We start from the raw sequence: 27,105 nt of genomic DNA on the forward strand, positions 1-27,105 counted from the left end.
TGTAACCAGAGGGGAAAGACAAGAATTTAATGGAACGAATGGAGAGCTCCTAAAGTCCACACCAGAGCCGCAACTTTGAGACTCTGGCACTCTCCACTCCATGATCAGTCCTTCTTCTCTGCCCACCAGAAGGCTGGGGGTGCTCTGGAACACCGGTGTTTGATCTGCCCCTTCGGAGCCCTCTTAGGGAGAGGATTAAGGTGCATTGCTAACTCCACGCAGACCATCTCCACAGCAGCTTCTCCCTCAGCCCTTCAGATCTTCCAGGGAAGGGAACTCAACCCAGAAATCCCTCTCTCCTCGGTGAGTGAATCCTTGTGTTGTCCAACAGGTGGTAAAATCTGCACAGAAACCATCCTGGGGGAGGGAGGGAGAGCCACACTGGTCCTAGCAGTGAGATTCCAGCTCTGTCAGCATCAGGAGGCCAGATCTGGTGGAAGGAAGAGGCTGTCCTGTGCCTGGCCTGCAAGGCAAGTCCTCTAGTGGACAGGTGAGTTGGCGGAACCTCTGGAAGGCAAAAGTAGGCACTGAACATGGCCTCAAGAACAAAAGGTAACCTGGGCCCTCCCCTTCCAGTCATGGGTATCATTCAGTCATTCAGACAACCCCTTCCTGAGCATTTGCAGGAGCTAGACAACAGGTGGGATCTGGAGTTTTCTTGGAGCAAGACTCCAAGCTACTGTCAAGGGCAGCCTCCATGCTGAGCTGAGGTACGTGAGATCATCTTTTTCCTCATCATCTAATGAGTTTATTCCTAATGGTGCTTTGAAAGAGACAGAAGCAATGAACAAAGGGCACCGAGAGGCAACACTCAGCTTGGGGCAGCCCTCTGGCCAGGCAGAACTCAATAAAACCAACAGTTCAGCTATAGCAATGAACTCACTCAATTGATTCATTCTAGGATCCCTATTAATCAACCCGCAACGTACAAACAACTGCCTTGAAAGGCTGGACAGAAGTACAGCCCATGCCCTGATCCCAGAGCTTTAGCCTCACCTCTCTGAGGGAACCTTTGATGGTGGAGAGCTTGTAGATGATCCAGAGAGGGATGCATACCATGGAGGAGAGGGCCAGCAGCCAGCCCAGCGTATCCCCCCACCACGGATACACATATTTCTTGTTGTAGGTCAGTGGGGTGTATTTGATCAGAGAAAACAAGAAGGTCGCCTAGCAGGGTGGAAGAAGCCAAGAGAAAAAGTGCAAGAAAATCAACATTGTTAGTCAAAGTAGGTCTTCCTGGTGACTCCACACCTGCACAGTTTTGTGTTAAAAGAGAGGCTAAATAGCCTCAACACATGTGCAGATCCCTCCATATATATGTGTGTATGTATCTCAGAGGCACCCAGCTCTGCCCATCTCTCACCAAGCAAACTGCTGGAGTGATGAAAAGCCAGCAGTATTTGATGATGGACCATGGCCGGTAGCCGATCATATCTTCAATGTTGTCGTAGAAACGCTCAGCACCTGCAGGAGAGGGGAGTGATACCTCACTGCTGCAGGGAACAAGGGCAGCAGGGTCTGTGTGTCTTGAGGAGGATGGCAAGTGAGGGCCCTGCATTCCCACCATCTGGGAGCTTCCCAGAAGATGGGGAAATAACCTCTGCATAGCCAGAAGCCCTTCTGGGGAGCACACTGAAGAGGAACTTCAGTCCTGGATTAATGTCTGCTCACCCCAGAACAGCTCAGTGGGTCACCACAGCCCCTCAGCTGGTATATCCTGTGCCCTGTGCTAGTATGTGAACTGAGGCTGTGACCTGAACCAGACTTTATCCATCTCTTGTGAACGTCAGGGCTGAAAGAGGGCTTACAGAAGCATTGCAAGGATCTCAGACTCCTCTATACACAGACTGGGAAACTGCTCCCCCAGGCAGCTTCATATCCCCAAGGAAGGAGGGCCTCAAATTCAGGGGCACTTAGGAGCCTGCTGAGGATGTCTGCCAAGCAGATCCCCTAGGGCATTGCTGTGAGGAAGGTCCCATCAGTTGAATCCACAGGCAACAAAGCAAGGGTTTAGAAGGCTGCCTTGCACTATGAAGTGATTGCCAAGAGGAGATATTGACCAGCACATTGAGGGTGGGGAAAGTGAAAGTTTGAGGGAGCAGAATTGAGCCCTCCTGGTTCATACTCACCATAGACCCAGGCGACGCAGAGTGTCTCGAAGATGGCCACAAAGAGCAGGCACATGCCGCTGGCAGCATAGTAATCAAAGAGCTGGAAGACATACATCCCACCCTGGGGAGGGTCAAGTGGGCAGTGAGGAGAAGTGGGGAAGGAGAGAGGAGAAAGGAGTCAGGCACAAGCCAAGAGCTCCAGCCAGAGAAGGGCACAAATTCAGCATCTTCCCCATGACTAGGAGACCACCCTCTCCCTGGGGCACACTTTTAGCCAGCAGCAAAGGCCATCTCCCTTGTGCTCAAGGCCTGATGAAGCTGTGCGGCAGACCTAGGAGACTTCTTGCTCTCAGGAGCCTCAGCAACCCTTCAGTCCTGGGCAGGGCAGGAGTGGGGAAGTGACCATCAGAAATGGTGGGGATATTTTAGGAGAAAACAAAAACAAAGCAACTCTTGTAGCTGGAAACAAGGATGGAAATCTGTTTTGAAGGCAGATTTGGCAGCATCAACTCCACAACACACAGACTTCACAAAGTTTTAGCTCCCAGACACAAGGGAAATATATAGAAAATCAGTGTAATTGATATGGGGCACACTCTGGCTCACTAAATTTTCCATCCATTTTCCACCCAAGTTTTCAACCATTTTTGTAGCTCCATACAGGAGGAAAGAAAAGGATAAAGGCTCACTCCAAACCGTGCAACCAGCTACAGCAGTAAATGTTTAACTCATGCAGGGCTAAATTTATAACCAAAATATTGGCTGTCCAGAGCTCCAATCATCAGTCCTGGCAGGAAAGCTGTCAGAACTGTAACTGGCACAAGCGATGAGGACTGGAAGGGAAAGTGCAAACACCACAGGGAAAGGCAGGGAAGGGCAGAGCAGGGTAGGGAAGCCTCTTTCAGGCACTTCACAGCAGGATGAAGTTCACCCATCTCCAGCATAAATCCCACCACCTGACAGGTCCCTGCCAGGAGGCACTTAGACCCAGCAAACACCATGCAGGTGATCTCAGCCCAAAATACCTCAGTGAGCATCACCAGCCCCACCAGATAGGAGAGGATGGAGACCAGCAGGATGAGGGTCTCCCGGCGGTTCTTCTTGCGGAAGATGGTGGGGTACATGTCCACAAGAGCTGTGACGAGGCTCTCCACACAGACAAACTGCAAAGAGCAGAGATCCCACCTCTGTCAGCCCAACCAGAGCAGTTCGCCAGCAGCCCCACACCTCTATCTGTCAAGTTCAAGCCTGTCTCGAAGGGGCAGTGACTTTAGTCCAGCAGAAAAGCATCCAGCACCTTTACCTGGCTGTCCAGTCCCAGTAAAACAACCATCAAGAAGAAGAAGCACGCCCAGAGTGGGGAGAAGGGCAGCATGACCACAGCCCGAGGGTAGGCGATGAATGCCAGGCCAGGTCCTGCGGGGAGAAGGGCTTCAGAGCAGGCAGCAGCATGGCACAGCATGGCACATCCCCGTGGACCCACATGAGGCAGCCGCCTGGCCAAGCGCCATGTGGGAAACTAAGGCAGAGTGGAGGAGCTCCAGCAAGGAGGGAGGGAAATGGGGCACAGCAAGCTATGGCTGCATCACTGCTACTAGGGGCCACATGAGCCTCTGAGCTCAGCACAAGCCTAAGTATATGCCATGCGGGTACCGCGTCCTTCCTGGAGAAACATTACCTGCCTAACCACAGCCCCGGTAGGCAGCTTACACTGACCTCAAGACATGGCCATAGCATCATAACATTTCATGAGTGGGCATTTGTTTCTCCCTGGGTTTTGGAGGCAAAGAGCAGAGCTTCCCACCAGAACAGCGGCCTACTTCTGCAACACTGTTTTCTCTGGGGCAGGTACCCCATGGGCATGCCTCCTGGCCGAGGGGAAAAACAGCAGCCTCCCATGATACCATCATCCCACCACAGCCCTCACTCACCCGACTCAGCCACCTCAGCGATGGGCACTCCCTGCTCCCCGGCCATGAAGCCCAGGATGGAGAAGATGGCAAAGCCGGCCACAAAGCTGGTACCGCTGTTGAGGAAGCAGAGGGCCACACAGTCCCTGGGAGGAGGAAGCACAGCATCAGCTGGAGCGTTCAGGTGTGACCCATACCCCATGGCAGCCCCTGCTCTCCTCATCCTTGAGATAGACTTGCTACATATCTAAACACCTAATTTTTTTCTTCTCTCCTTGTCCCTCAATTATGGGAGAATAGCAGAGACTATTTCCGCTTGAGAGGGGGGCAGTTAGTTTTCCTTAATAGATTTCTCAGACCGGTTGCAATGTTCTCAGCTCTCAGAACTGCTAGGTATCTCCTGGCCCTCATATTAGGAGAAAAAAAAAGATGAACAGAGCCATCCAATTTATTTTCTCTGATCTATTCCCTTTTGTCTCTGTTTCATCTCATTCTCATCCATCTACTCGTTAAACCAAACATTTCTTATCTACCCAATTCTTTTTTATGCTTCAGTCTCCCCAGGCCTCCTGTGACTGCAGCCCTGGGGACAACTCTAACCTTTTCCAGAATCTTTCCAAAATACTCTGAACAAAACTGAACACACCCTTCCGGCATTTCATGGCCTACTCTGACTTTATTAAATGCTACTCTGCAAATCCAGTGTGATTTTCTCTACCAGTCTTTAGGTCTCTAGCATTCTGCTCCTCCCTGCATGTTAACTGAATCTACCCACAGTCTGCAACCTTTTCTAGGGATAAACCTTAGCTCATGCGGAGCCCCAATGCCCTACAAGTAGCTCAGATTATTCTTCCCCATATCACAGCACTTTGAGTGATGAAGGACTACCCAACACCTAAAATCTTTGCTCCGCCTCTTCATTTCCTTATTAAGGTGGGAAAGACTTTATGAAACCTTCAGGGTGCATCCCAAAGAATCACCCAGAAGGGTCATGTTCTGCCAAGCTCAACTAGCCCCGCGGGATGCTTGTGCCAGAACATCCTTTCTCCACCTGCTATAAGCCATTTAATCTCCACTTATGTTCTCAGCTATTTTATACAAACTCACATTTATTTCCAATAGCTCCTCTTCCTTCCCAGTGTTTCTTCCCTCCTTCCCCCAGATGTATGTATGAGGTTAGAGCCTCCTTGGAAAGGCATGGGCTGGGAGATGCTCTCCAGTCACCTGGCAGGTGGGAAGGGGTGTCATGGTGGGGGAAATATGCAAGAAATGGCCAGAGAAAAAGGAGTCCCCAGATATTCACCTAGAAGGAGGCCGGGGAGCCTCCATGATACCCCTTACAATCCCAGAGAGTGAGAAATGTCCCATACTGTTTGGTGCCATCTTGGACTTTCGTCACATGAACCGTGGTCCATCCTCCCCATGTTCTTTCCTTTCCCCAGGTCTCCAAAGGTTATACATCTGACCTGAAGGAACTGTGTGGGACATCAAGCTTGTGTCCCTCTGTATCATTAAAGCCTGGCCCTGTCTTTCTGCACAAACCAAAGCTGCAGAGTACAGTATCAACTCGTTAAAATTGGGTCCATGTCTGGGAACAGGCTGGTCAAGGTCAAAGTCTCGACTCCAAAACTCAGCACAATTTGCCTAGCAAAGCCAACTAGCATGAAGGGCTTGTGCGTGAATGGACCTGTCTCCTTTTCTTCTGCCTCTCCAGTTGCAGCTACAGAAGCTTTTCACAACCTTGCTGCTCAGCAGTCCCTGTCATCACCTCCGTGTCACACTTCCAGATTGGAGATGCACAGGGACAATGCCCAAGGACATGCAGCAGGCCAGAGCAGATCCATTCTGTCTTCTCTTCCTACAGCCTTTTCTCTCAGAACTGCATCTGACAGGGGGACAATGTGAAAAGCAAAAGAAGTCCCAGCCCAGCTGCTGGAGAGGCATCCCTACAGCAGGTGTGAATTTCTAAGGTGAAGAGAAAGATGCCAAGCTAGGTCCACGCAGTGGTCTGCCTCGACCTTCCACAGCAATGACAGAAAATTTGAATTTAAAAGGTGTGGGGAGAACCCAGCACCAAGAGCAACGTGGTCAGCAGAGAAAGGTGGGAAGGGAAGCAGGTAACTTTTCTGGTCTCTTCCCCTCACACTAACCTTTTGCCTCTGGAGATGCAGCCTCAGATGCTGCATACATCTGCAGCAAACTGAGTGTGTTTTCACCTGAACACTTCAACTTGACAGCCTGATGCAATTCAGCAGCTGGGCTGATCTCTGCCCAAGGGCAGTCCAGCATGGGGACAGAATGCAAGAGACAGGAGTCACACCTGTAGGTTTATATATAGACTGTACATAGCACGTAGGCACCCAGGGCACTGAAAACTGTGCAAGACACTAGGTCTAAAAGAACTTAGAGAGGATAAATCACAAGGTGAAAAGACTCCACTCTAGAGCCATTTGATCTCTCAGCTCTGCTTCTCCCACTTATGTAAACAGGGGAGGTTGTGGTGTGGACTGGGATCACAAAGCTAGTGAAGAGGATCTGGCTTTGATGGGTCTCATATGGTCTGGAAAAGGGAATTTGTAATCCGTGACGTGGACAGAAAGTTCCTGACATTTTCTTTGGGTACAAAGCGCAGAGAGATGGATTTGAGGAGAAAACACCTGCAAAGTGTTTTCTCATGTCTTGAGTAGAAATGGAAAGCATGACACTTCAAAAGGCCCCCAGTGGTTCACCAGCCTATTTGCACTGATGTCGAGGGAAGGGAAGGCTCAAGGCAGCAGAGCCGTGCTCTAGTTACCTGTAGCAGTTGTTATGGTATTTGTTATAGCTGCCCAGAGCTGTCAGGCATCCCAGACAAATTGCATACGAAAAGAAGATTTGAGTGCCTGCATCCATCCAGACCTGCAAGGGAGATGCAAACAGAGGTAAGAAGACAAGGCCAGCACAGAGCACAGATGGTGCACCAATGGGAAGAGGCAGAGACCCAGAGGTCACCGTAATCAGCAGAAAAAATCAGTGCTCAGGCAGTCAGCAATACCCTGCATTTAGACAAGCCTGTGGTAGGAGCAGGTTATACAGTACAAGGAATTGCAGCGCTCTCTAAAGCACCCTGGGGGTAGCAGGAGCCAAAGGGAAAGGAGGTGCTGTGAGATTTGCAAACCCACACCACAGAGGGACCTTCATCATCATCTCTGTCTTCCTCAGGCAAGTCTGCACAAAACTGTGACTCTCGAGAGTCTCTTGGTAGCAAGAGAGTGAGTGAGCATTATCGAGGAGAGCTGAAGGAGCCCTCCACCAGCAGAGGAGGGGGGCGTGTGATTCGGCCAAGCTTGGTCTCCCACTGAGTGGCACAGATATCTATGGCTGGTGGCCCTTTGTTCCAAGACCTAACTTCAAAGGTTCCAAAATGTAAAAGCAAATTAACTGGGGAGGAGTATTAGAAATAAACGGAGTTGCTCGCACAGGACATCTCTTAAAAGAAAATACTAGAATGATGTTAGTCCCACAAAGCCTGAACTCCACTTCGATTTCTCTGTCAAGAACATGTCCCGGTGCTCAAAGCCTGACATTTGTCAATGACAAATTAGATTTGAAGGACTATCTGTGTGCAGTCACTGATGCAATCATAGCCACTGTCTTCTGCAGAGAACAGCAAAAGCAGGGACCAACAGTGAGGGATGAAGCAATGACAAAGATTGCTATCTAACACCTTTCTTCCTAAAGGATTTATAAAGTAGAGATAAGGCAAGCATTCAATCAGTGGTGCTACTAGAGACAAAAGGGAAGGCAGTGAGGAAAGAAAAGTGGAAAAAAGTTCTTACTGGGGTAAGTTTAATGAAAAGAGTCCCCAGCTGACTGTACCCTGGAGCAGCAGTGCTGGTGAGTCCTCACATAAACGCTCACCTTGCTCAGGGCCCTGCCTGAGGATGTGTCCCAAGAACAGAAGTATCAAAGAGAAACACAGCAATTTTAGTGACTCCAAATTATACCTGCACATGCTCAAGCAAGGCCTCATGTCTTGAGGGGCAACCAGCTAGGGCTCACTGGTGTCACTGCTTTCCCTGGCCTTCCTGCAAACAGCTCGGTCAACATTCAGCCCCACCTTCTTCTCATCAGTCAAAGCTGACAAGAAGAAACCTTTCCACAGGGAGTCAGATCAAATCTTCGATTTGCAGAATGGGAAGAGACAGATGATGAGGTTGGACTGGAACAGCTAGTTCTGGGCACAAGGACATTGAAAAAGTAGTTGGCTGTAATGTATTGTACTTTTTTTTGGAGAAGTGGAGTAGGGAGGCGGGTTTGGAGACCAAAATATTAGCTGAATATATTGAATTTCAAAGACTGGGGGAAAAAAAAAAAGTCTTTTATTTATCTATTTATTTTCTTCACAATTAATTCCTGAAGAATCATTGTGCTCGTAGGCAGTCAGGGCATGGGTTTCACTTCTCCACTGCTTTTTGGGCACAGCAAGGCACTGAGACAGGCTGATCCAGCTGATATCTGTGCATCAATAATTCAAGCATCTTCTCACAGGTCAGGATGGAAAGTTTTGTTAGGCTTGATTTGTTGTTCTGCTGTTCATTGCTTGTGCTCTGTTCTGTCTTTTTTTTCCAATAAAATTCCAGCTTGAAACTCACTCTCTCGAGGTTTTTGAAGCACTTTCAGATCAATTTGTTCAGGTAATAAGACTTTCGCCATCAAACAGCATTCCCCACCCTTGCCGTAACATTGGGTCCATTTCCGCAGTTCAAACTGATGTAACAGTGGTCAGAAATCTCAAGGATACCAACTACTTAAGAATTTCACAACAACCAGGGAACAGGAAAGACTCAGCATCCCCACTGAGAGGAAAGCTACAGGGAGGAACAGTCAACCAGTGTTAAATATCAGATAAATCACACAAGCAGGAGACATGAGAAACGTCCCAAGGGCAGGAAAAGAACTGGTGCTTTACCAGATGATGGTAGAAGTCAAATATCAAGACACCAAGCTTCATTAGCTCTGTGACTCATGAAGTGGCTTTGTTCCTACAGCCAGCAATACCCTCGATGTGCAGCAGAGATTAGAATGGGGTCTGCTGGTTCCTGCTGCACTGCCTGGGGTGTACCTCCAGAAGGATGTCTGTAGAGAATACAGGTCCTGCCTCAGCATGTGTTCCCATTTGAAGCAAGGCAGCCTGTGGCTGAACCAGCGCAAACAAAGCTAAGTACGATACATGGAGCTTCTGATCCTACTCAGTCATCGTGACTGTGAGAACCAGCTCAGACTGTACACACTTCTATTTCTCATTTTAAAAGGCTACTGCGGCTCTTGGGTGAAAGGCCACCCATTTCTACTTCCTTCCCAAACCCCTAGCATCTCCCACATTCCTCGAGTGCTGATGGACTCCCAACAAGATTCATGCCATGGGTGTTATGGAGATGAGCAACAGCAGCATGACTCAGGATGTGGGGTGGGAGGGGTATTCAGCTCATCCCTCACCCCATCTCAGCCCCACAGTTTCATGGGGCCTACACAGAGCACCCACTCCTGAAAACAGTAGCCCACATCTGCTCTCCCCATGCTGCTGCCTGTGCTCACTCCTCTCCCTGCTGTGACTCAGAGAAATGTTCCTTCCAGCCCTTCCAACACCCCTCCCTCCCCCCACGCTGCCGAACAACAGCCTCTCATTATTTTAATATTTCCACTCCAACTAAAGGGGCTTGATGGGGTCACAGAGGGCTCTCTTTCCCCTGCAGAAAAGCATGATGCTCTTCTCTGGCTGCAGCTCCGCTGCTGAAGTTTATCCTGTTGTTCAGATTTTGCTGGCACATTGGCAGACTGGTTATTTTGCTGCGATTGCTGTCTGCAGTTTTCTAAGCCATCCAGGGTTATTTAATTCATAATTCAATTTCCTTGAACATGTTGTTTACTCCAGTTTGTAATAACCTCCTACTCTATGTTTTTAACCAAAGCCTTCACACCTGAGCTGCAGTTATTTGAGATGGTTATGGCCTATCAGAGAACATTTTCCTTCCTCCCTTAATTTTCTTAGCAATATTTGCTTTATTACACGACTAGAATTTAATAGCCCCCTGAACTGAAATAGATCCTTCCTTAGGAAGACCTCAGAGCACTTATAAATTGTATTTTAGAGCATAACGCTATTGAACATTGACAGTGGGACAGAGTGAACCCTCAGGAAGTTCACAGATGACACCAAGCTGTGTGGTGCAGTCAACACGCTCAAGGCATGGGTTGCCATCCTGAGAGTCCCAGACAGACTTGAGCAGTGGGCTCAGGTGAACCTCATGAGGTTCAGTAAATCCAACTGCAAGGCCTGCACGTGAGTCGTGGTAAACCCCACTATCATTACAGGCTGGGGGATGTAAGGATGGAGTACAGCCCTGCTGAAAAGGACCTGGAGGTTCTGGTGGATGGCAAACTGGGCATGAGTCAGCAATGTGTCCTCACAGCCCAGAATGCCAACTGTATCCTGGGCTGCATCAAAAGAAACACGGGCAGCAGGTCAGGGATATGATTCTGCCCCTCTGCTCTGCACTGGTGAGACCTCACCTGGAGCACAATGTCTCAGTCCTCAGTACAGGAGAGACGGAGACCCGTTGGAGTGCATCCAGCCCCCTGTGAAGACAGGCTGAGAGAGCTGGGACTATTCAGCCTTGAGAAGGGAAGACTGTGGGGGAACCTGAGAGTGGCCTTTCAGTATCTAAAGGGAGTCCGTAAGGAAGAAGGAGACAGACTCTTTTGCAGGGTCTGCTGTGTTAGGACCAGGGGAAATGGTTTCAAACCAAAAGATGGGAGATTAGATTGGAAATAAGGAAAATGTTTTTTTACAATCAAGGTCGTGAGGCTCAGGTTGCCCAGAGAGGTGGTGGATGCCTGTCCCTGGAGACACCCGAGGTCAGGCTGCATGGGGCTCTGAGCAACCTGATCTACCGGCGGGTGTCCCTGTTCATTGCAAGGGAGTTGAACTAGTTAACTTTTAAGGGTCCCTTCTAACTCAAATGATTCTATTCTAAGAAGCCTAGTGCATGCACCATATATCACACACAGGTGCCATGCTGGAAAGCACCAAGCTGCCCCCAGCAGCCAGCAGAGGACACAGCACAGAGTAGGTCCCTGCTGCGTGGGGCATCGTGCCTGGAGTAGTGGAAAGCACAGAGCAAAATCTAGACAAGCCTTCAGCTGCTATTCAGTGAGTACCTCTTTTGAGGGCTGTGCCAAGTTACCTGGACACCTCCTTCACTTCTCCCATCCCTGGAGGTGTTCAAGAAACACGTAGATGTGGCACCGAAGGGCGTAGTTAGTGGGCATGGTGGTGACAGGTTGGAGTTGAACTAGATAATCTTAGTGGTCTTTTCCAACCTTCATGGCTCTATGATTCTATGGTTTTGCATCCAGGAGAGCTCCCCACCTCTGGGCTTTCTTTAAACACTATAAGAAAAAAAGCAGGCTCTGGTTCATCCCAAAAACACAGCTGTACTGCCCTCCCCCCCAAGGTGATGGAGAGGGATGAGGGATGCTCCTGGACTCCAGGATGTATGATTCTGCCTAAAAACAAACACACTGCCTTCAGAAAGGGGAAACAGGGCCAGCAACAGCACGACACGAGCACGTAGGGTCAAGCTAAAGGCTTGCTGGGGAAAAAAAAAACAAATAAGGGGAACAAATAATATTTAGCATGCCCACGGTCGCCTTCACCTCTTGCTGGGAAGCAGCAGCTCTCACTGGCAGCAGAGCAAGCAGCAGGAGGGGCCCAAATTTGAAGGCTCTGACCCCTTCCCCAGCATGGCTGCAGGGGCCCATGGCCAAGAAGTTCTCAGCGGACACAGGGGATGCAGCTCCTTATGGCAAGCTCTTCTTTGTACAGAGGTTTTCTGAGACTCAAGGGGTAAAAGCACAAGCAGACACACCAAGACAGTGTGTTTCGGGAAATTTGGGGGAAAACAAGAGTGAGAGGTTAGGGACATGTTCTGAGAAGCACTTTCTGTTTGTGCAGAGAGAGACATTCTCCAAGGCTTCTAAATTTTACTCTTCCTTTCTCAGTCAACAAACCTAATAAAATTCATAAATAATTTATTATTTATGAAATATTTGAGACTGACACCAGAGTGAAAAGAGATCACTGCATTTCTTCTCTTTCAAGCAAGACCAAATACATGGCTAGCACTTTCTGCATCAAGCCCATCAGCTATTTCCTCAACTCTGTCCATTACAGTGGTGTCTGGTCATGGTTTGCACTGAGTGATAGAAAACCTGCCCGTGCCAAAAAATAAGTTGCTCCAACAACAAACTGCCCAGGCTTAACCCTTATTTTTTAGTGTGAATTCTTTCATTTCAGCTTCCTGCAAGTGGACCACTCTGCATCTCTCTCCAGAAATCACATCAGGAAATCCCAGCGTTATCTACTGAAATAAACAAGTCGTAAAATTACCACAGAGAACGCTGGGAAGGGTGGAGTGAGCAAGACAGGAAGTGGTGAGCAGCCCTGAGTTCCCCTATGTGTTAAAACACAGTCTGTACTGAGGAAAATGTAGGAACCTTCTGGAGTTCAAAAAAATACAGTCAAGGAGGGACAAAAAGAAACCAGCTCAGCAATTGGTTAGCATGCTATTTTAAAAATACATAATACTAAACAAGAAACAAACAATGGGGTTGGTTTGGGGGGAGTTTTTAGGTTTGGGGCCTACCGTTCAAAACGAATTCTCCCAGATGATTTTGCTGTTACCTGCTTCTATTTGAGCAGAACTGGATTTTCTTATGCAAAACTTGTCCAGCAATTTCACTGTATGATCTGATCTATCTTTATATCAAATATTTTGCATTTAACCTTTTAATTGTAAGCATTTTATAGAGTGGGAAGGTGCAGGAAGACCTAGGGAATTGGAGACTTTATGGCTGGAAGAGTCCATCATGCCAGGACTTGGACTGGATGATCCTTGTGGGTCTCTTCCAACTCAGGATATTCTATGATTAATCATCAGTCAGCTCTCCTGCACAGGATTTCATGGTTCTGTCCAAGGTCGTTGAGCAGGTGAAAAGCAATGATTTCCACACAGACACTTAATCACATCTCAGCTGCTTCTCCCCTGGTAGAATCTGCTAAGTAATTCATCCCTTCTTCTCACATATGTTTTCATATGCTTTTAAGCAGTTATCCTTTTGTCCCCTTGTATATTGTTTTCCCTTCATCTAAACCTCCCCTTGAGACTCCTTATGACAAGGCTCAGGTCGAAGAGGTTATTATATTTTTTTTCAAATTTTCAGTATTCCTTCCTAGGCACTGCAGAACTTTGCATTTTTCCAGGCAGCACTGGACTGCGGGTAAGCAATCACAGCCTTGTCCTGTGAGCACAAGTCAATTGTCATCAACTTGGCTGGCAGGACACGAGCTGTCCCTGCATGGCAACAGGAGCGCACTGTGCACATGCAGGGCTTGGGGCACTAACCCTTACCTTTCCTATCCAATAGGAGAAAAATGAAGAAAATGCAAGACTTGCTACCTGGTTTGGCGAGACCTCTGTGACCACAGGGCTTTGCAGAAGCCAGGGAGCACACTTTGGAAGTGGCAGAAGGATCTCACACCGTATCAGCACACACAGAGCTGCACATGGTACGACCACAGACCTGTCCTCGCTCTCTTGAGAGTTTTAGAAAACCCCTTCCAACCTCTCTGCACCTCACAGGGAGGCAAGGCTGTCCTGCCCACCTTCTCCCTGCAGCTGCGAGAACACGAGAGAAGCCAGCACTGCAAAACAAAGCCTTTCAGCCACTGCTTGGGCATACAGATGACTAGAGAGCAACTTCCAGAATGCTGGGCAGGATCTCTGAGCACTTCACATGACAAAAACCAGATCTCCTTCAGCTGCAAACTGGAAACTCATGCTTAGCTCCCAGCATGGGAAGCCCTAAGTCAAACCGGCTCGACCAGAGCCACACCACGCTGGTGGCACTGGCAAATTCAGAGTCCCCAGCAGCCCTAGCACATCATCACCACACTCCACAGAGCCTTGCTCCTTGCATCAGGCAGAGATGCCCACACTTGCAAAATTAACAGCAGAGTCAACATCAGGGCTAGAGGAGAAAGAGTTAATGGGGTTACAAAGGGTTTTGCTGGCCTATTTTCCAGACAGGCACCCTTTAATCTCCTTTGGAAACACCTTCACACAAAGGCTGGTACAGAAGCTCAGCTGGAGCCAGGATTTAATGTGGAAGAACTTGTCCCAAAGAGATTAACAGCAGCAGTCAGGCACAGACCCTCCGGCCAGGCAGGCAGGAATTTCTCAACAAGGATGGGGGGGCAAGAAGGACAGCCAGGTCCTGGGGTGCATCAAGTCATCCTCATTCTCTCCTTCCTCCTCCTCCTTACCCCTGTAACCCCACAAATTACAGAGCCCCAGGGCACGAGGTATCCTCCAAAAATGACAGGTTCAGCTGAAGTTGCTCTCTCTGAGGGGGCTAAACACACTGATGGCTTCTGCCACCTCTGCTCTTGCTCCCAGGCAGTTCAGGCCCACCTCAGATGAGAAAATACAGGAAGGGCACAGGGGAAGGCCAAGGGCCATCCATATCATAGCCCTGCCTTATACCCAGTGTAGGGAAAGAGGAGACAGATAGAAGGAACTGGAAGAAAGAGAGTATGGAAAGAAAAAGAAGGAAAGAGGATAGCCACAGACATCCAGGCAAGCACAACTCAGGCATTCATTTTCCCACTGGCCTTACCTGGGGATCCCCGAGCCGACTGAGGTCTGGATAAAGGTAGAAGAGGATTCCCTGGGATGCCCCAGGCAGGGAGACTCCTCGGATCAGCAGGACTACCAGCATGAGGTACGGGAACGTGGCTGTGAAGTACACCACCTGGAAGTGGGACACGGGAACAGGCATGAGCACTCCAAGCACCTTGCTTTAGCCTACAGTGGGAAGAAATGCATTTTTTATATGTGCCCAGGAGCTGCGTGGCATGGCATAGCGTGTTTGGAGCCAGAGAAAACCTTGCTAGTCCTAGGAGTGATCCAGAGCGAGAGTCGGGCTGTCACAAGAGCAACTGCACCGCAGACAGCAGTAATACACGTCTGCATCAGCAAGCTATGCATCCCCACGTCAGTTGCTAATTGCTGTAGTATGCCACAATAGCACACTGTGCTCTGTGTTTCCAAGTTGTCAAACCAACTGAGGTCTGATGCAGCCTCCCCAGCAGTTCAAGTAGCATCATTAATGCCTTTGCATTGCTCCTGCACATTTGAGACTTATTGATCACCTTTAAAACAGTTGCTCGGTTTGTTGTATCACACTGGGCCAGTAAAGAAATGTTGCTCCTTCAGGTTTTTCCTGTGTGGACGTGCTGATCAGCACACTGCAACTTAGTGCTACCTTACAGCTCTTTTCTCAGCTTCGGCAGTTACGCACCGAAGAACTAAAGAACTTCTCTAGAGGAACCACAATATGTGATGCTGTGAAATCGTCTGTTTCTCCCACCTGCTCATCCACTCAGAACGAGCTGTTTCAAAATCCCCCTGAAGCACACCATTCCCTGGTGGCAGGGGCAGGCTCTGTCACTGCTACAGCAACTTCTGCAGCAGAGGAAGTACTGCCAGCAGCAAGAGGATGATTTCCCTGGGCAACACAACCACCTTCTCTCTTCTCCGGATGATTCTTGTGAGACAAGCAGTGATTCAAAAAGATTTTTTCTGGATCCATCCTGATGATATACTTTATTTGAATAAAACATCCACAGAACCTGACACTGCCATGGGAGCCCTGCTCTAAGTTGAGATACACATATTTTGGTGATTCAGTCTTGTCATGTGGAAGGACAGAAGGATTTGAGTGATGGCCTATCCTTGAAAAACAAACTCTTCGATTATCACCTCTGCCTGCAGCCCCAAGTTCTCTATGCATTTAATACACCTTGCTCTATATATCACAACAGTCTGGGGTAATGTCACAGAGATCAGTGAAAAACATCTCCCTGCTGGGGTTCATGATTGCCTGAGATGTCTGCGCAAGCAGTTCCATCCCTGTCTGTCTGAATCTGCATCCTGGATGTTGAAGGAACCTGGGGACAGCATTCTTCAACACTGGCAAATGCCATCATTCATTTCAATCTCAAGGTTTCGAGAAGGCTCTGATTTAGAACTTCTCAGTGACAGTTAATCAAATCTATGGGTCCTGTGAGTTTAACAGTCATCTCTGTACTTACCACAGAACCAAATTATTGCTTCAGGATATGACAGGATGAAAGTCTAATATTTCTCCGCTCATGAAATCAAGATATTTGAAACAGAAATCTTAAAAATAACCCATTGCTTTTGAACCTTGGTGCATATTCTTCCAGGGAGGCAGGTTGCACACTTTCGGATGGATCTCTAAATAACATCAGTTTTAGGAGATCAGAACACAGTCTGCTTGTTCTCTGGTATACAGTTCAGATTCTGGACTTGGTAACGTCCTGTGTGCCTGCAAGAGCTCACATGTTGAACTTTTCACTCAACAGTCACTTACATCTGCACTGAGACCAGCAGCTTGGATTTGGAGAATGTTTTCTTGGATGGAGAGTTCCAAACTCCTATCTAACAACACGAACATCTGGATCCAATGAGATATTACTCAATGCTTGGCTCAAACCCAATCTTTTTATTTCTTGGGCATTGTTAGCTCTAGCTCCATCACTAGGAACCTTGCCGGGACCAGTGTGATCATTCTGTCACATGCTGGTCAACAACATCCAGGGTTTATTTGAACCTGATCCACATGCCTTCGGCAAAGTGATTCCATCTGTGACAACCTCCTGCATCTGCAAGAGCTCCCTGGGGACAGGCAATCTCTGCATCTGAGGATGCAAACTGCTGCAAAACTGTTCCGAGTAGGACAAATTCAGTTCAAGGGCTGATAAACCAATGGGCCATGCTTCCCGACTGAAAGGTTTCTGTTTTCAAGGGGATAAGATCTCACCATCATTAGTCCTTTTTGCTAAGAATTGCTTGCATTTAGCAACTTGTATCTGAAATAGATTGGATTTGTTCTCAGCACTTCTCACACTATGTTTCTGTACTTCTGTGTCATATTTGCTGTTATTATACTGCCTCTGCTTTCTTTTACCAGGCCACTACAGCAAGCAGTTGCTCTTTTCTTCTGATTTTACTCCATGGAAACCAGAAAATATTGTCTCTGCAAGCTGCTTGACTTTGCCTTCATGTTTCATAATTCCAGGCTATCCTGGAAGCAGGAGGAACTGCTAACATCCATGCCATCAACTTGATGGAAGTGGATGCAGCTATAATTTACAACCTAGCACACTGAGGAGACACCATCTAGATCACATACTAAACAATTTCACTTCCATCTGTTTTCGCTGCCTCCAGACTGGAAATGGGTCAGGAGACAGTAGTAGAGACAAAGTAATTGTGTCAGTGCTGCAACAGAGAGAGGAGACAGGGATGGGGCAGCTCAGGATGGGGCTGGATGGTCACACCAACCTGTCTCAGAAAAATTCAGAGAAATACCTCTGTGGTAACCAGTGTGGCTAAAAAAGGAAATCTTATACCTGGGGAATGCAAGCATCTATAGGAAGAGCTGGGACCAACAAGACAAAAAGAAGATCCCCATGATGCAGAGGCAGAGAAAGCTTTAACTACATGAGCGTTACTTTACTATCTAATGAATTTGAAAATATCCAGCTGTACTTGCCAGCAGGGGCACAAACTGTTCATGCTGTGGCAGGAGGGAAGGGAACTTGCAGCCACCTCTTACACACAAAGATAGCAAGGTCTCCTGGGCCTGCACTTCAAGGCTCACTGTGAGCCAAGCACTCACCTTTCCTGTGGACTTGACCCCTTTCCAGATGCAAAAGTAGCAGATGATCCACGCCAGCAGCAAACACAGAGCCAGCTCCCAACGCAGGCTGCCCAGGTGCTGGATGCCATCAGAAATCTTCAGCACTCTCCTCCTGTAGAGGGGGGAGAAAACAGCACCCAAATGTCTCCAGTGTTGGCCACCAGCGTTCCCAGCACACCTCTCACCACAGCTCCAGAGCACATAACAACTTTGAGGAGAAAGGATGTTCTGCAAACAAGACCCAGCTCTGAGCTGCAAGCTGCAGAGGTGTCAAACTGTAAACCACTACTAGAATTAGACTACTGGACCAGTACTACCAGCCTGGTGGTTCCCACATGGATTCTACACTTGCTCTCAAGCTGGGCTGTTGGGCCAAGACATTTCTTTTCCTTTCCCCCTTCAACCTTTTGTGTTTCTTCTCCCTCTTGCACTTACCAGCTTACAAGACCAAAGTCTTATAGTCTCACCCTTGCCTTAAAGCAGCTTTCTGAGCTGTAGGTATGTCAAATCTTCCTCACCATTTACAGAAGCAAGAACTCATTTTCCTCCTGTCTCCTACACTGCACTGATGGATCTGAGTGTGAAACACTGTGGTGTGCTCCCAAACCCCAGCCCTGAGATGAGCAGTAAAGGACACGTGTTACCTTAGTGCCCCAGCAGCAGTGTGTACAGCATGCTCACAAACCCACCCTGTTGCAATTATCCCCAAATAAAGGTTGCATTCCTGGAGAACTGCAGTCTGAGATGGATTGAGAGGATAAGAGGGCTTCACAGGAAATCAGGCTGTTCCTCTGAATATTTTATTTTCATCTCGCTTTCCTTCCTGCTTCTAGGGGCATGGACTCTGTAACCAGGGGGGGAAGAGTAACCAGTTAGCGTGTAACTAACAGGGCACTGTACCGCAGCCAGGAAAGGCCACAGAAGTGTGCCTTCACCCCAGTGGCAGGTCAGTGCTTCCCTAGGGAACTCCTGCCTCCTGCACCCCTACCCCAACACTACACTGGAAATTTCCAGGCCTGTGTGCTGGCTCCCCAGTAACACAGGGATGCTCCCAGTGGTGAAGTGAGCATCAGCTTTTCCAGCAGCCAGCCTCGGGAAAAGCAGTCTAAGCTCATAAGAGCATCTAACGGCCTGCAAGCAGTTTAAAGGAAAAAAGTAAAAGGGTACTGTAGGAGAAGAGGAAAATACCAACTATGGACAGAATTAATGCCATAAGCTTATAAGCAGCCATGTATGTATTCAGTGTCTTCCAGCTTGTAACAATCTCTCTGCTCACAGACAGATGCAAGGGAAGTGCTTCGCCCTGTGCTGCCCCAGGGATGCTCGAGGGACATGATGTGCTCTGTGCTGGTGGCACACGGCAGTGAGGGCACAGCCCTCTACTAGCCACAGTTCATCAGGGTAATCTGTGGTGGCAGCTGGGCTTGCCTTCTCAGTCCTTCAGCCTGGGCTTGGTACTGGTCTGTGTCCATCATCAGAGATCACAGCCCGCAGGTCTAAGCCTTTATGCTAGAAATAAAGGTACTCTGTACTTTGGAGTAACTAGTGCATGGGCACAAGGGAAGGAGACCAAGAAATGGAGGGAGCAGATTTTACCAGGCTTACCATATGCTCAGCATGGACACGGCCACCAGGCAGGTCAAGGGCTGCAACCTATATATAAATCCTGACCAAAGCATATGGTTATGGCTCTCATTTCCTGAGGCAGTGCCTCTAATTTTAATGAGGTTTGTACCCTTGGTAAGTCTGATTCATGGTTTGGGGATAGGGAACATACAGCCAATTCACCTGCATTGCAGGAGAAAACGACTGTGTAAGGCAGTTCATGGGTGGCAATGAAGAACATGGCAGGAGGCAGGGAGAGAAGCATCACAAATAGGGAAAGGGGGAGAGCAACAGCAGAGGAATAAGGGAGAAGAGGAAAGATCAAGAATCAGAGGAAGTAAAGCAACAGTGAGGCAAGGTCTTGCACAGAGTCAGCTGGCCTTCACTGAAGTCAGTCAGAGCAAGAAGCTGAAACAGTCCAGGGGTATGGGAATGCAGTGTAAGACGTACATGTCCACCTCATTAGTTTTATTGCCCTCTTTATAAGCTGTAATGAAAAATGTAAAAAAAAAAAAAAGTTTTCTTATTTATATATATTAACAAGATTATATGTCTTACATGCAGCCCAAGACAATTCCTCTTCACTCAGTGCGTCTCAGGCAAATCAAAAGGCTGGACACCTCTTGTGTAAGAGAAGGACTAGTCCACTGGCACTGAGATACACCAGCACGGCTCTGGACAAACACCACAGGCTCAGTGATGCCATCCTTGACTGACTTTGCTGTCCCCAAGAGCCTTTGCCCTGACCTGACCAGCTTGCTCTCTGTGACCTCTTCTGACCAGCATGGTTTAATAGGAAGTACCTCTGCAGGTTGGTTCATTGCCCGGGGATTGCTTGTCTTGGAGGAAAAAGGGATACCAGCCTGTTCTTTACTTACTCCCAGAACTCGATGACCGGGGAGGTGGCATTTTCACTGGTCATGTTTAGGGTTGAATTTGCCCTCTGGAGCTCCATGCAGTTCCCTGTAGGAGAGGCCCAGGGAGGGAAGGAGTGTGAGTAGTAGTGGCTGGAGTACTGGAGGATCAGAAAAAATGCTCTCTTTCCATCCACAGTGTCAACATTCATTAGTATTGACTCAGAGACAAATTTTGAATAGTCCCAATGATGCACCAAAGGAGATCCCTCCAGGGCAAGGCTGGCAAGAAACATGGGACAATCAAGAAGATGGCATTTAATTTTTCCTTCCAGCAGGCACAGTAAGCAGTCCCAACCAGCACTGGCTCTGTGGCTAACACACAACAGGATGATGGGATTTATCATCACTGCCAAGGAGGAAGATAGTCTCAGTGGCTGCAGCCTCTTCCCCAAAGCGCCAGCAGCAGTCACTGGGGACTCCCCACACCTACAAGCACCAATGTGACTCAGTTTTGAGTTTCCTGGGTTCAGCATGGGCATACCTCTTCCTGGAGCCAAAGGGTCCTCCACACCCACCTGTGTTCCATTCATGATCACAGCTGCCCCAGGGAAGGTCAATGGTGAATGAACTGAAGAGATAGAACAAGGCCCAGGCCAAGACAACGATGTAGTAGAAGTTCAGGAGCACAACGATGACCTGAGAGGCATAACCAATTCCTGCAGAAAGGAGGCCCAGAGTGAACCACATGTTGAGAGATGGGACCAGGCTTCACCAAAGGGTCAATGCCTTTCCATTTGACAGCCCCCGCTGTGCTGTATCCCTCCTCCACATCTTGACTGTGCTGCTGGATCTACGCCAGCAAGTCAGCCACTCGTGCCATCATCTCCTTCCCACATCCCACCATCCATGCGGATACTTAAACCCAACCTGCACCAGCAGATGGACTTGGAGGGCAGTCAGTGTGGGATGAATGTGCTCATAGGGCCTCAGACCTACTAGAAATGCAGCCTTACAGGAAGCTGAGGTTCAAGGCATCAGGCATTGCCTTGTCAGCCATGCAGGGAGCTGAATCTGCCCATCATCTCCAGGCCTTGGGCAGTCCATATGAAGCATTCTGTGGGATCCAGGCCCAAGGCAGAAGGAAGGGCCGGGAGTCTGGACTGTGGATAGACAGGTTGTGGCTGGAAAGTCACCCAGAGGGACAGAAACACGTGACAGTGCTCCAGCTGCTCATTAACACCTACCAAAATTCAGTTTCCCTTCATTTTCTCATCCTTCTTCCTTCTACACTGTTCAGGAAGTTTTTGTGTTAACAAAATGCAACTTCCCTGATAGGTGCCAGAGGAGTATCTAAAATATATGGTAAGTAGGATAGAAGCAACTGTTAAGAGCCGAGAGATCACAGAAAGTGACTTGAAACTGGATAATCATGATGAAATAGTGCAAGAAGTGGATCTGACAGTTAATGATTTATTAAGACAGCTGACACCTTTCACCATGAAAGTTTTAAGCCCTTCACAAACTCGGGAAAATGACTTAGCGCTGATTTAAAGGGACAGTAGTATATTTTAAGGAAGTTCCTGACAACTGCCAGGAGCATTTTCATCATTAGATCTTGGAGATCATTTTTATTGGGTGCAAAGCTTCTGGCCAGAGATCTGGACATGAAGAAGGAATCTGGGATGCAATGTAAGAACGGGAATCGTTTGGTGAGAAGGCGTAATTTTGGGAAGGTTTGGGATCTGCAAGTGTGGTCAGAGGATGAGCGCAGTGTCCCCATTGGTCCCCAAGGCCCCCCCAGTCTCAACCCACTCACCTTCAAAGAGGGGACAGATCCTCCGCCAGGCCGTCACACCTCCTTGGCTGGTGTACTGTCCCAGTGCCGTCTCCAGGAAGAAGACAGGGATGCCACAGGTGAAGAGGAAGATGAGGTAAGGGATGAAAAAGGCACCTGACAGATTCAAGCAGCACACAGGAGAAATAAGCTCCATCATGTGGCTGGGTTCAGCTCATCAGTAAGCATCAGTACAGGTTAAGGTCTGACCTACTGGAGAGGAGCTTTGCAGAAAAGGACCTGGGTGTTCTGGTGGACAACAGGTTGGCCATGAGCCAGCAGTGTGCCCTTGTGGCCAAGAAGGCCAATGGCATCCTCGGTTGCATTAAAAAGAGTGTGGCCGGCAGGTCAGGGGAGGTTGTCCTCCTCTCTACTCTGCCCTGGTGAGGCCGCATTTAGACTACAGTGTCCAGTTCAAGGTTCACAGTTCAAAAAGGACAGGGATCTCCTAGAAGGAGTCCAGCAGAGGGCTACAAAGATGATAAAGGGCCTGGAGTATCTCCCATATGAGTAAAGCTTGAGTAACCTGCATCTGTTCAGCCTGGGAAAAGAAGACTGAGGGGGAATCTTATTAATGTTTATAATTATCTAAGGGGAGGCAGGACCCAAATTAATGAGGCCAGGCTCTTCTCAGTGGTGGATAGAGCAAAGAGCAGTGGCCTAAAACTTGAACATAGGAAGTTCCATACAAACATGAGGAAGAACTTCTTTATGGTAAGGGTGATGGTGCACTGGAACAGGTGGCCCTGAGAGGCTGTGGAGTCTCCTTCTATGGAGATATTCAAGACCCATCTGAATGCCTACCTGTGCGATCAATTGTAGGGAACTTTCTTCAGCAGGGGGACTTAATAATCACTTGAGGTCCCTTTCAACCCCTGCAATTCTGTGATTCTGTGATCTCCAGTCTGGCCCTGAGGAAGTCCCTCTGGGATACCACATGGGGACAGCGTGGGAAGGATGTATGCTGAGGAGGGTAGGAAGGGCATGGAAAAAGGGATTTTCCTCAAGTACTGTTGCTCAGAGCAATGTGATAGCCTGAGAAACTTAGTATACGGGAAAGAAGATAGATAAGAAAGGAAAGCCTCTAGGCCTTTTTATTTTGTGTGTGTGTGTTTGCAGAAAACAGTTCTCAGTAGTTGCATATAAATGAGAATATCCTGCCATAAAGCCATTGTGATTTTTTAACAAGTTGTCAGTTCCTTTTACACTAATTATTCTGACTGTGGATAAAAACACCAAAACACTGAGGATACATGCAGAGTAATACCTTCACCCAGCCTGGGTTTGCTGACCAAAAGAACACGTAGAGGGAAATAAAATATTACAGAAATGTATATCCCTCACACCAGCAGCCAGGGCTGCCCTATTGGTCAAGACCAGGCAGAGAAGGACAAAACCTATCAGACGTTTGGTTACCCCAGGCTGGCGTTAATTGCAGTAACAGCTTTCATCCTGCAGAGGCTAAAGGATGGTTCCACAAGCCGCTCAAGACCCCAGTTTCATTGATGACCTACTGAGGAGACTCAAGTCCTGCCTTCCCCCTGCATTGTCCTCTTCCATGCCAGATAGATGCTAACTGGCTCTCAGGTCAGGCTGTTGGGAGTTCAGAAGGAATAACAATCCTCAGACACAAGCAAACTAAAAACTCAAGAGATTTCATTAAGAAGCTTAGCCAGCATGTATGAGTGGGGAGAGGGAAAGGGGCTTGGGGTTCAGCCAAAAGTCCCACCTCACACTCAGTCCAATGGGTTACAGGGCCACAATGGGATGAGGTGGGACACTGCACTACGAATCCACTGCCTGGCAGAGGTGGGACGCTGCGTCCAGGTTCCTTCCCCATGGCACCAGGGCTGCACACAAGACAGGCTGCCCCATTATTTCCCAATCGGCCAGACTTGCCTGCCATGGGAGGGCCTGACCACCACCGAGCAAGAGTGAACAATAGGGAAAAGTACTTTTTTCCCCTGTTTACGTTTTTTTTCTGCCACTGCACAGAACTTAAATATGGCATCACTAAATATATAAGAGTCTTTCTTTGTTGTGTGGACATACCCCTCAAGAAAGACGAAGTGACAGGATAAAGGCCCTCACTTCTATTTAAGCACCTGAGAAGCAAGTGCCTGGACTAGGCTTCCCCAAGGAGCAGAGAACAAAACCTCTGGCAGCTTTTAAAATTAATCCCAGTGCATTCTGGGGGACTTGGTGCCTACAGCAGCCAGCATGGGGTTGGGACAGGAAGGCCTGGCTGTGGCCTGGCCTGGCCTGGCCTCTCCACCTGTCCCAAGAGCACTGCTGCCCACTGCACTCAGACCTCATGCTTCATCTGTTCACGGGGCCTTGCTACAGGCTCAGACTGTGGGAAAGAAGGCTGAGGAACCCTTCTGCTGTCTGACCACTGATGGCAGCTCTTCCAAGCCCTCTCTGAACTGTCCCCAGCCACCAGCACCAGAGGGGTCGGCAGGCAGTGATGCCAGGCAGGCTCCAGGCCCTGCTGCCTGAAAGGATCCGTGCAGTGAGGGGAGCAGGCACTGCTCTCACACAGCCCCATGGGAAGGGGAGCAAGAACAGCCCTCCCTTTCGAAAGAGAATAACATTCCCAAGCTCATGGTGAAAAGGAACAAGCACCAAGCAAAGCACAGCGTGAAAGTAGCTAACAGCAGCTAATCCTCTTTTGTGCCCTTGGGAGGAAAGCAGTTTAGCGGGGCCCATGAGAGTGCCCCCAGCTAACGCCAGGGGATTTCAGCTCTGGCTCCCCAGTGCCCACCAACTCACCGCCAAGTGCTGCATCCCTTCACCTCTGCCCTTCCAGAGAGCCCAATTAACAACTGATCACCAAACTGAGAGAGCAGCTCCCTCCCTACATACCACCAAATCCAACTTGAGAATTGCTTTGGGCTTTCACGTTTTAAATAAAGTTTTCTCTCCTAAAAGGCTGCCTTAATGTAAAAGCGGGCAAAAAACTCTGAACAAGTGCAGCCTGAGGGAGGCCAGGGGTCATTGCTGAGCAGCGAGACTGTGTAGCATCCATGTACCATGCACAGATGACAGCCATGTTCCTTCTGACCCTTAAGCACAGAGGTCTGTGCCTCATCACCCTGCAGTGGAGCCCGTGGGTTGAGTCTTATGGCTCAGGCACTTCTGCACAGCTGCTGCCAGTGGTGAGCAAGGCTCAACACGGGTATCATGGGGGGAATGTGGTGACCAGTGCCTGAAGCTGGCTGGGGCTGCACTCACCTCCACCGTTCTTGTAGCAGAGGTAGGGAAAGCGCCAGACGTTTCCCAGGCCGATGATCTCCCCAGCCACCGACAGGACGTATTCCAGCTTGTTGTTCCACTGCCCTCGCTCCAGAGTCTCATCCTCTTCCTCTTTCTCCTTTTCCACGCTGGGTTGTGCAGGCACTGTTTCGCCATTACTAACAGCACCAGGGACACTGTAATCCATCCCACCTTCAGAAAGAGTTTCCTTTGTTATGTTCAAAACAAGCTGTGCAATAAGGCCAAAATTTGGGCTATGGAGGGCAAGAGAGGGGAGAGACGCACAAACACCTGCGTGCCAAACCCTTACTTGTTCCTTATAATGATTCTTGCTAGAGGAAAGGTGCCAAGAGCATATGTGAGCTTTGTCTGTGCAAACCATTATTAATTTCATCATTTTTAATCGACCCATCTGAAAACATTCCTGCTTCTGGAAGCCCATCTGTCTGCAGGAGCTCCCACAGCAGCAGACTCTGGGAAACAGAGTTGGAGCTGGAGATGGGGGGGGTGAGAGTAGGATTAGAAACTTAATGAGAGGTCTTGTACGGGTTTCTTGTCACCTCTGTTGCCATTTACTAAGGTCTGGCTTTAGAGACCATGTAGTGAAAGCCAGAAAGCACAGAAAATACTTAGATGTAGAAAGACGACAGAATGAAATAAGAGTTTTTGCTTTCAGTGGTGGCAGCTGTTAAGAGTGATTTACTGGATGTGACATAAGAGTAACTTGATTTTGAGGATGGTGCTATCCTTCCATGTGCTGAAAAAGAAAAACTACAAATGCCACGGCCTCCTCACAGCTCTGCCTATTCTCTGAGGAAGCTTTGGCACTGGCTCTGCAGCCACCAAAATTTTTCACTCAGAGGGCAGTGAGGCCCTGGCACAGCTGCCCAGAGAAGCTGTGGGTGCCCCATCCCTGGAGGCACTCAAGGCGAGGTTGGATGGAGCCCTGAGCAGCCTGAGCTGCTGGGTGGCAGCCCTGCCCATGGCAGGGGGGTTGGAGCCGGATGGACTTTGAGGTTCCTTCCAAACCAAAACATTCTAGGATTCTATAATTTAGTAGACTGGAGGTGTTTGAGCCTGTTCCTTGTGGGCATGATGCCCTCCTGTCTACAGAGCAGGGCAAAGGCTGAGGGCAGTTGTTCACACCAAAACCTGGTGCTGAAGTTGGGATTGCTGAAGACCCTTCCACCACTGAGGATGCCTTCTTCCACTAGGTCTGCCGCAAGCCCTCAGCAGCCATTCCAGCCTCAGCCTAATGCAGGAAATTTTGGCCATCCATTCATACTGTCACCAGGAGAGCAGGAAAAGGCACTGGCAGCGAATGACACCCTTCCTCCATCCGGGGAGGGGAAGAAAAAAAAACAGGCAAAGCAGCACTTTGACCCTCTTCCTCCCTCCCTGCCCTGCCCTGCACGGCCCCCTGTAAAGCACTTGGGGAGGCAAAGAGGAGTGAGGAGCCCTCGCAGGAGTTTGACAGCAGCTGCTTGGAAGGATTGGAGGAACCGTCAGTAGAACAGTCAGCGCTAGAAAATGATTAAACGAGCAGAACGCGCGCGGTGACCTCTCATCCACACGAGACGCAGGTGGGCACGGGGGGCAGGCGCGGGTTTACCTGGAGGATGGCACTGTCGGAGCACTAGCAGGCAGGAGAGGTGAAGGCAGGACCGAAAGGTGCTGGCGATTTAAAGCGTGGAAAGAAAAAA

At 48.9% G+C, this 27,105-nt stretch overlaps 1 protein-coding gene across 2 annotated transcripts; it reads right to left on the reverse strand.

The window, feature by feature from the left end:
- SLC6A13 (solute carrier family 6 member 13) lies at positions 1-27,056 on the reverse strand. Of its 2 annotated transcripts, none has more exons than XM_003640400.6 (15): positions 27,015-27,056; positions 25,382-25,594; positions 22,130-22,264; positions 20,889-21,029; positions 20,335-20,419; positions 17,831-17,963; positions 14,741-14,875; positions 6,816-6,919; positions 4,043-4,167; positions 3,415-3,527; positions 3,137-3,274; positions 2,130-2,232; positions 1,364-1,464; positions 997-1,167; positions 1-507 (listed from the first exon to the last, which is right to left on the reverse strand). In XM_003640400.6, the coding sequence occupies exons 2-15, from the start codon at positions 25,587-25,589 to the stop codon at positions 388-390; spliced, it is 1,812 nt and encodes a 603-aa protein (XP_003640448.3). In that variant the 5' UTR covers positions 25,590-25,594; positions 27,015-27,056; the 3' UTR covers positions 1-387. The 2 variants fall into 2 exon arrangements, with proteins under 2 accessions (XP_003640448.3, XP_004937983.2); XM_004937926.5 differs by having other exon boundaries at positions 3,409-3,527.
- Between the last annotated feature and the right edge of the window lie 49 nt (positions 27,057-27,105).

The sequence above is a fragment of the Gallus gallus genome, chromosome 1, assembly GCF_016699485.2.
Source record: "Gallus gallus isolate bGalGal1 chromosome 1, bGalGal1.mat.broiler.GRCg7b, whole genome shotgun sequence".
Taxonomy (NCBI): Eukaryota; Metazoa; Chordata; class Aves; order Galliformes; family Phasianidae; genus Gallus; species Gallus gallus.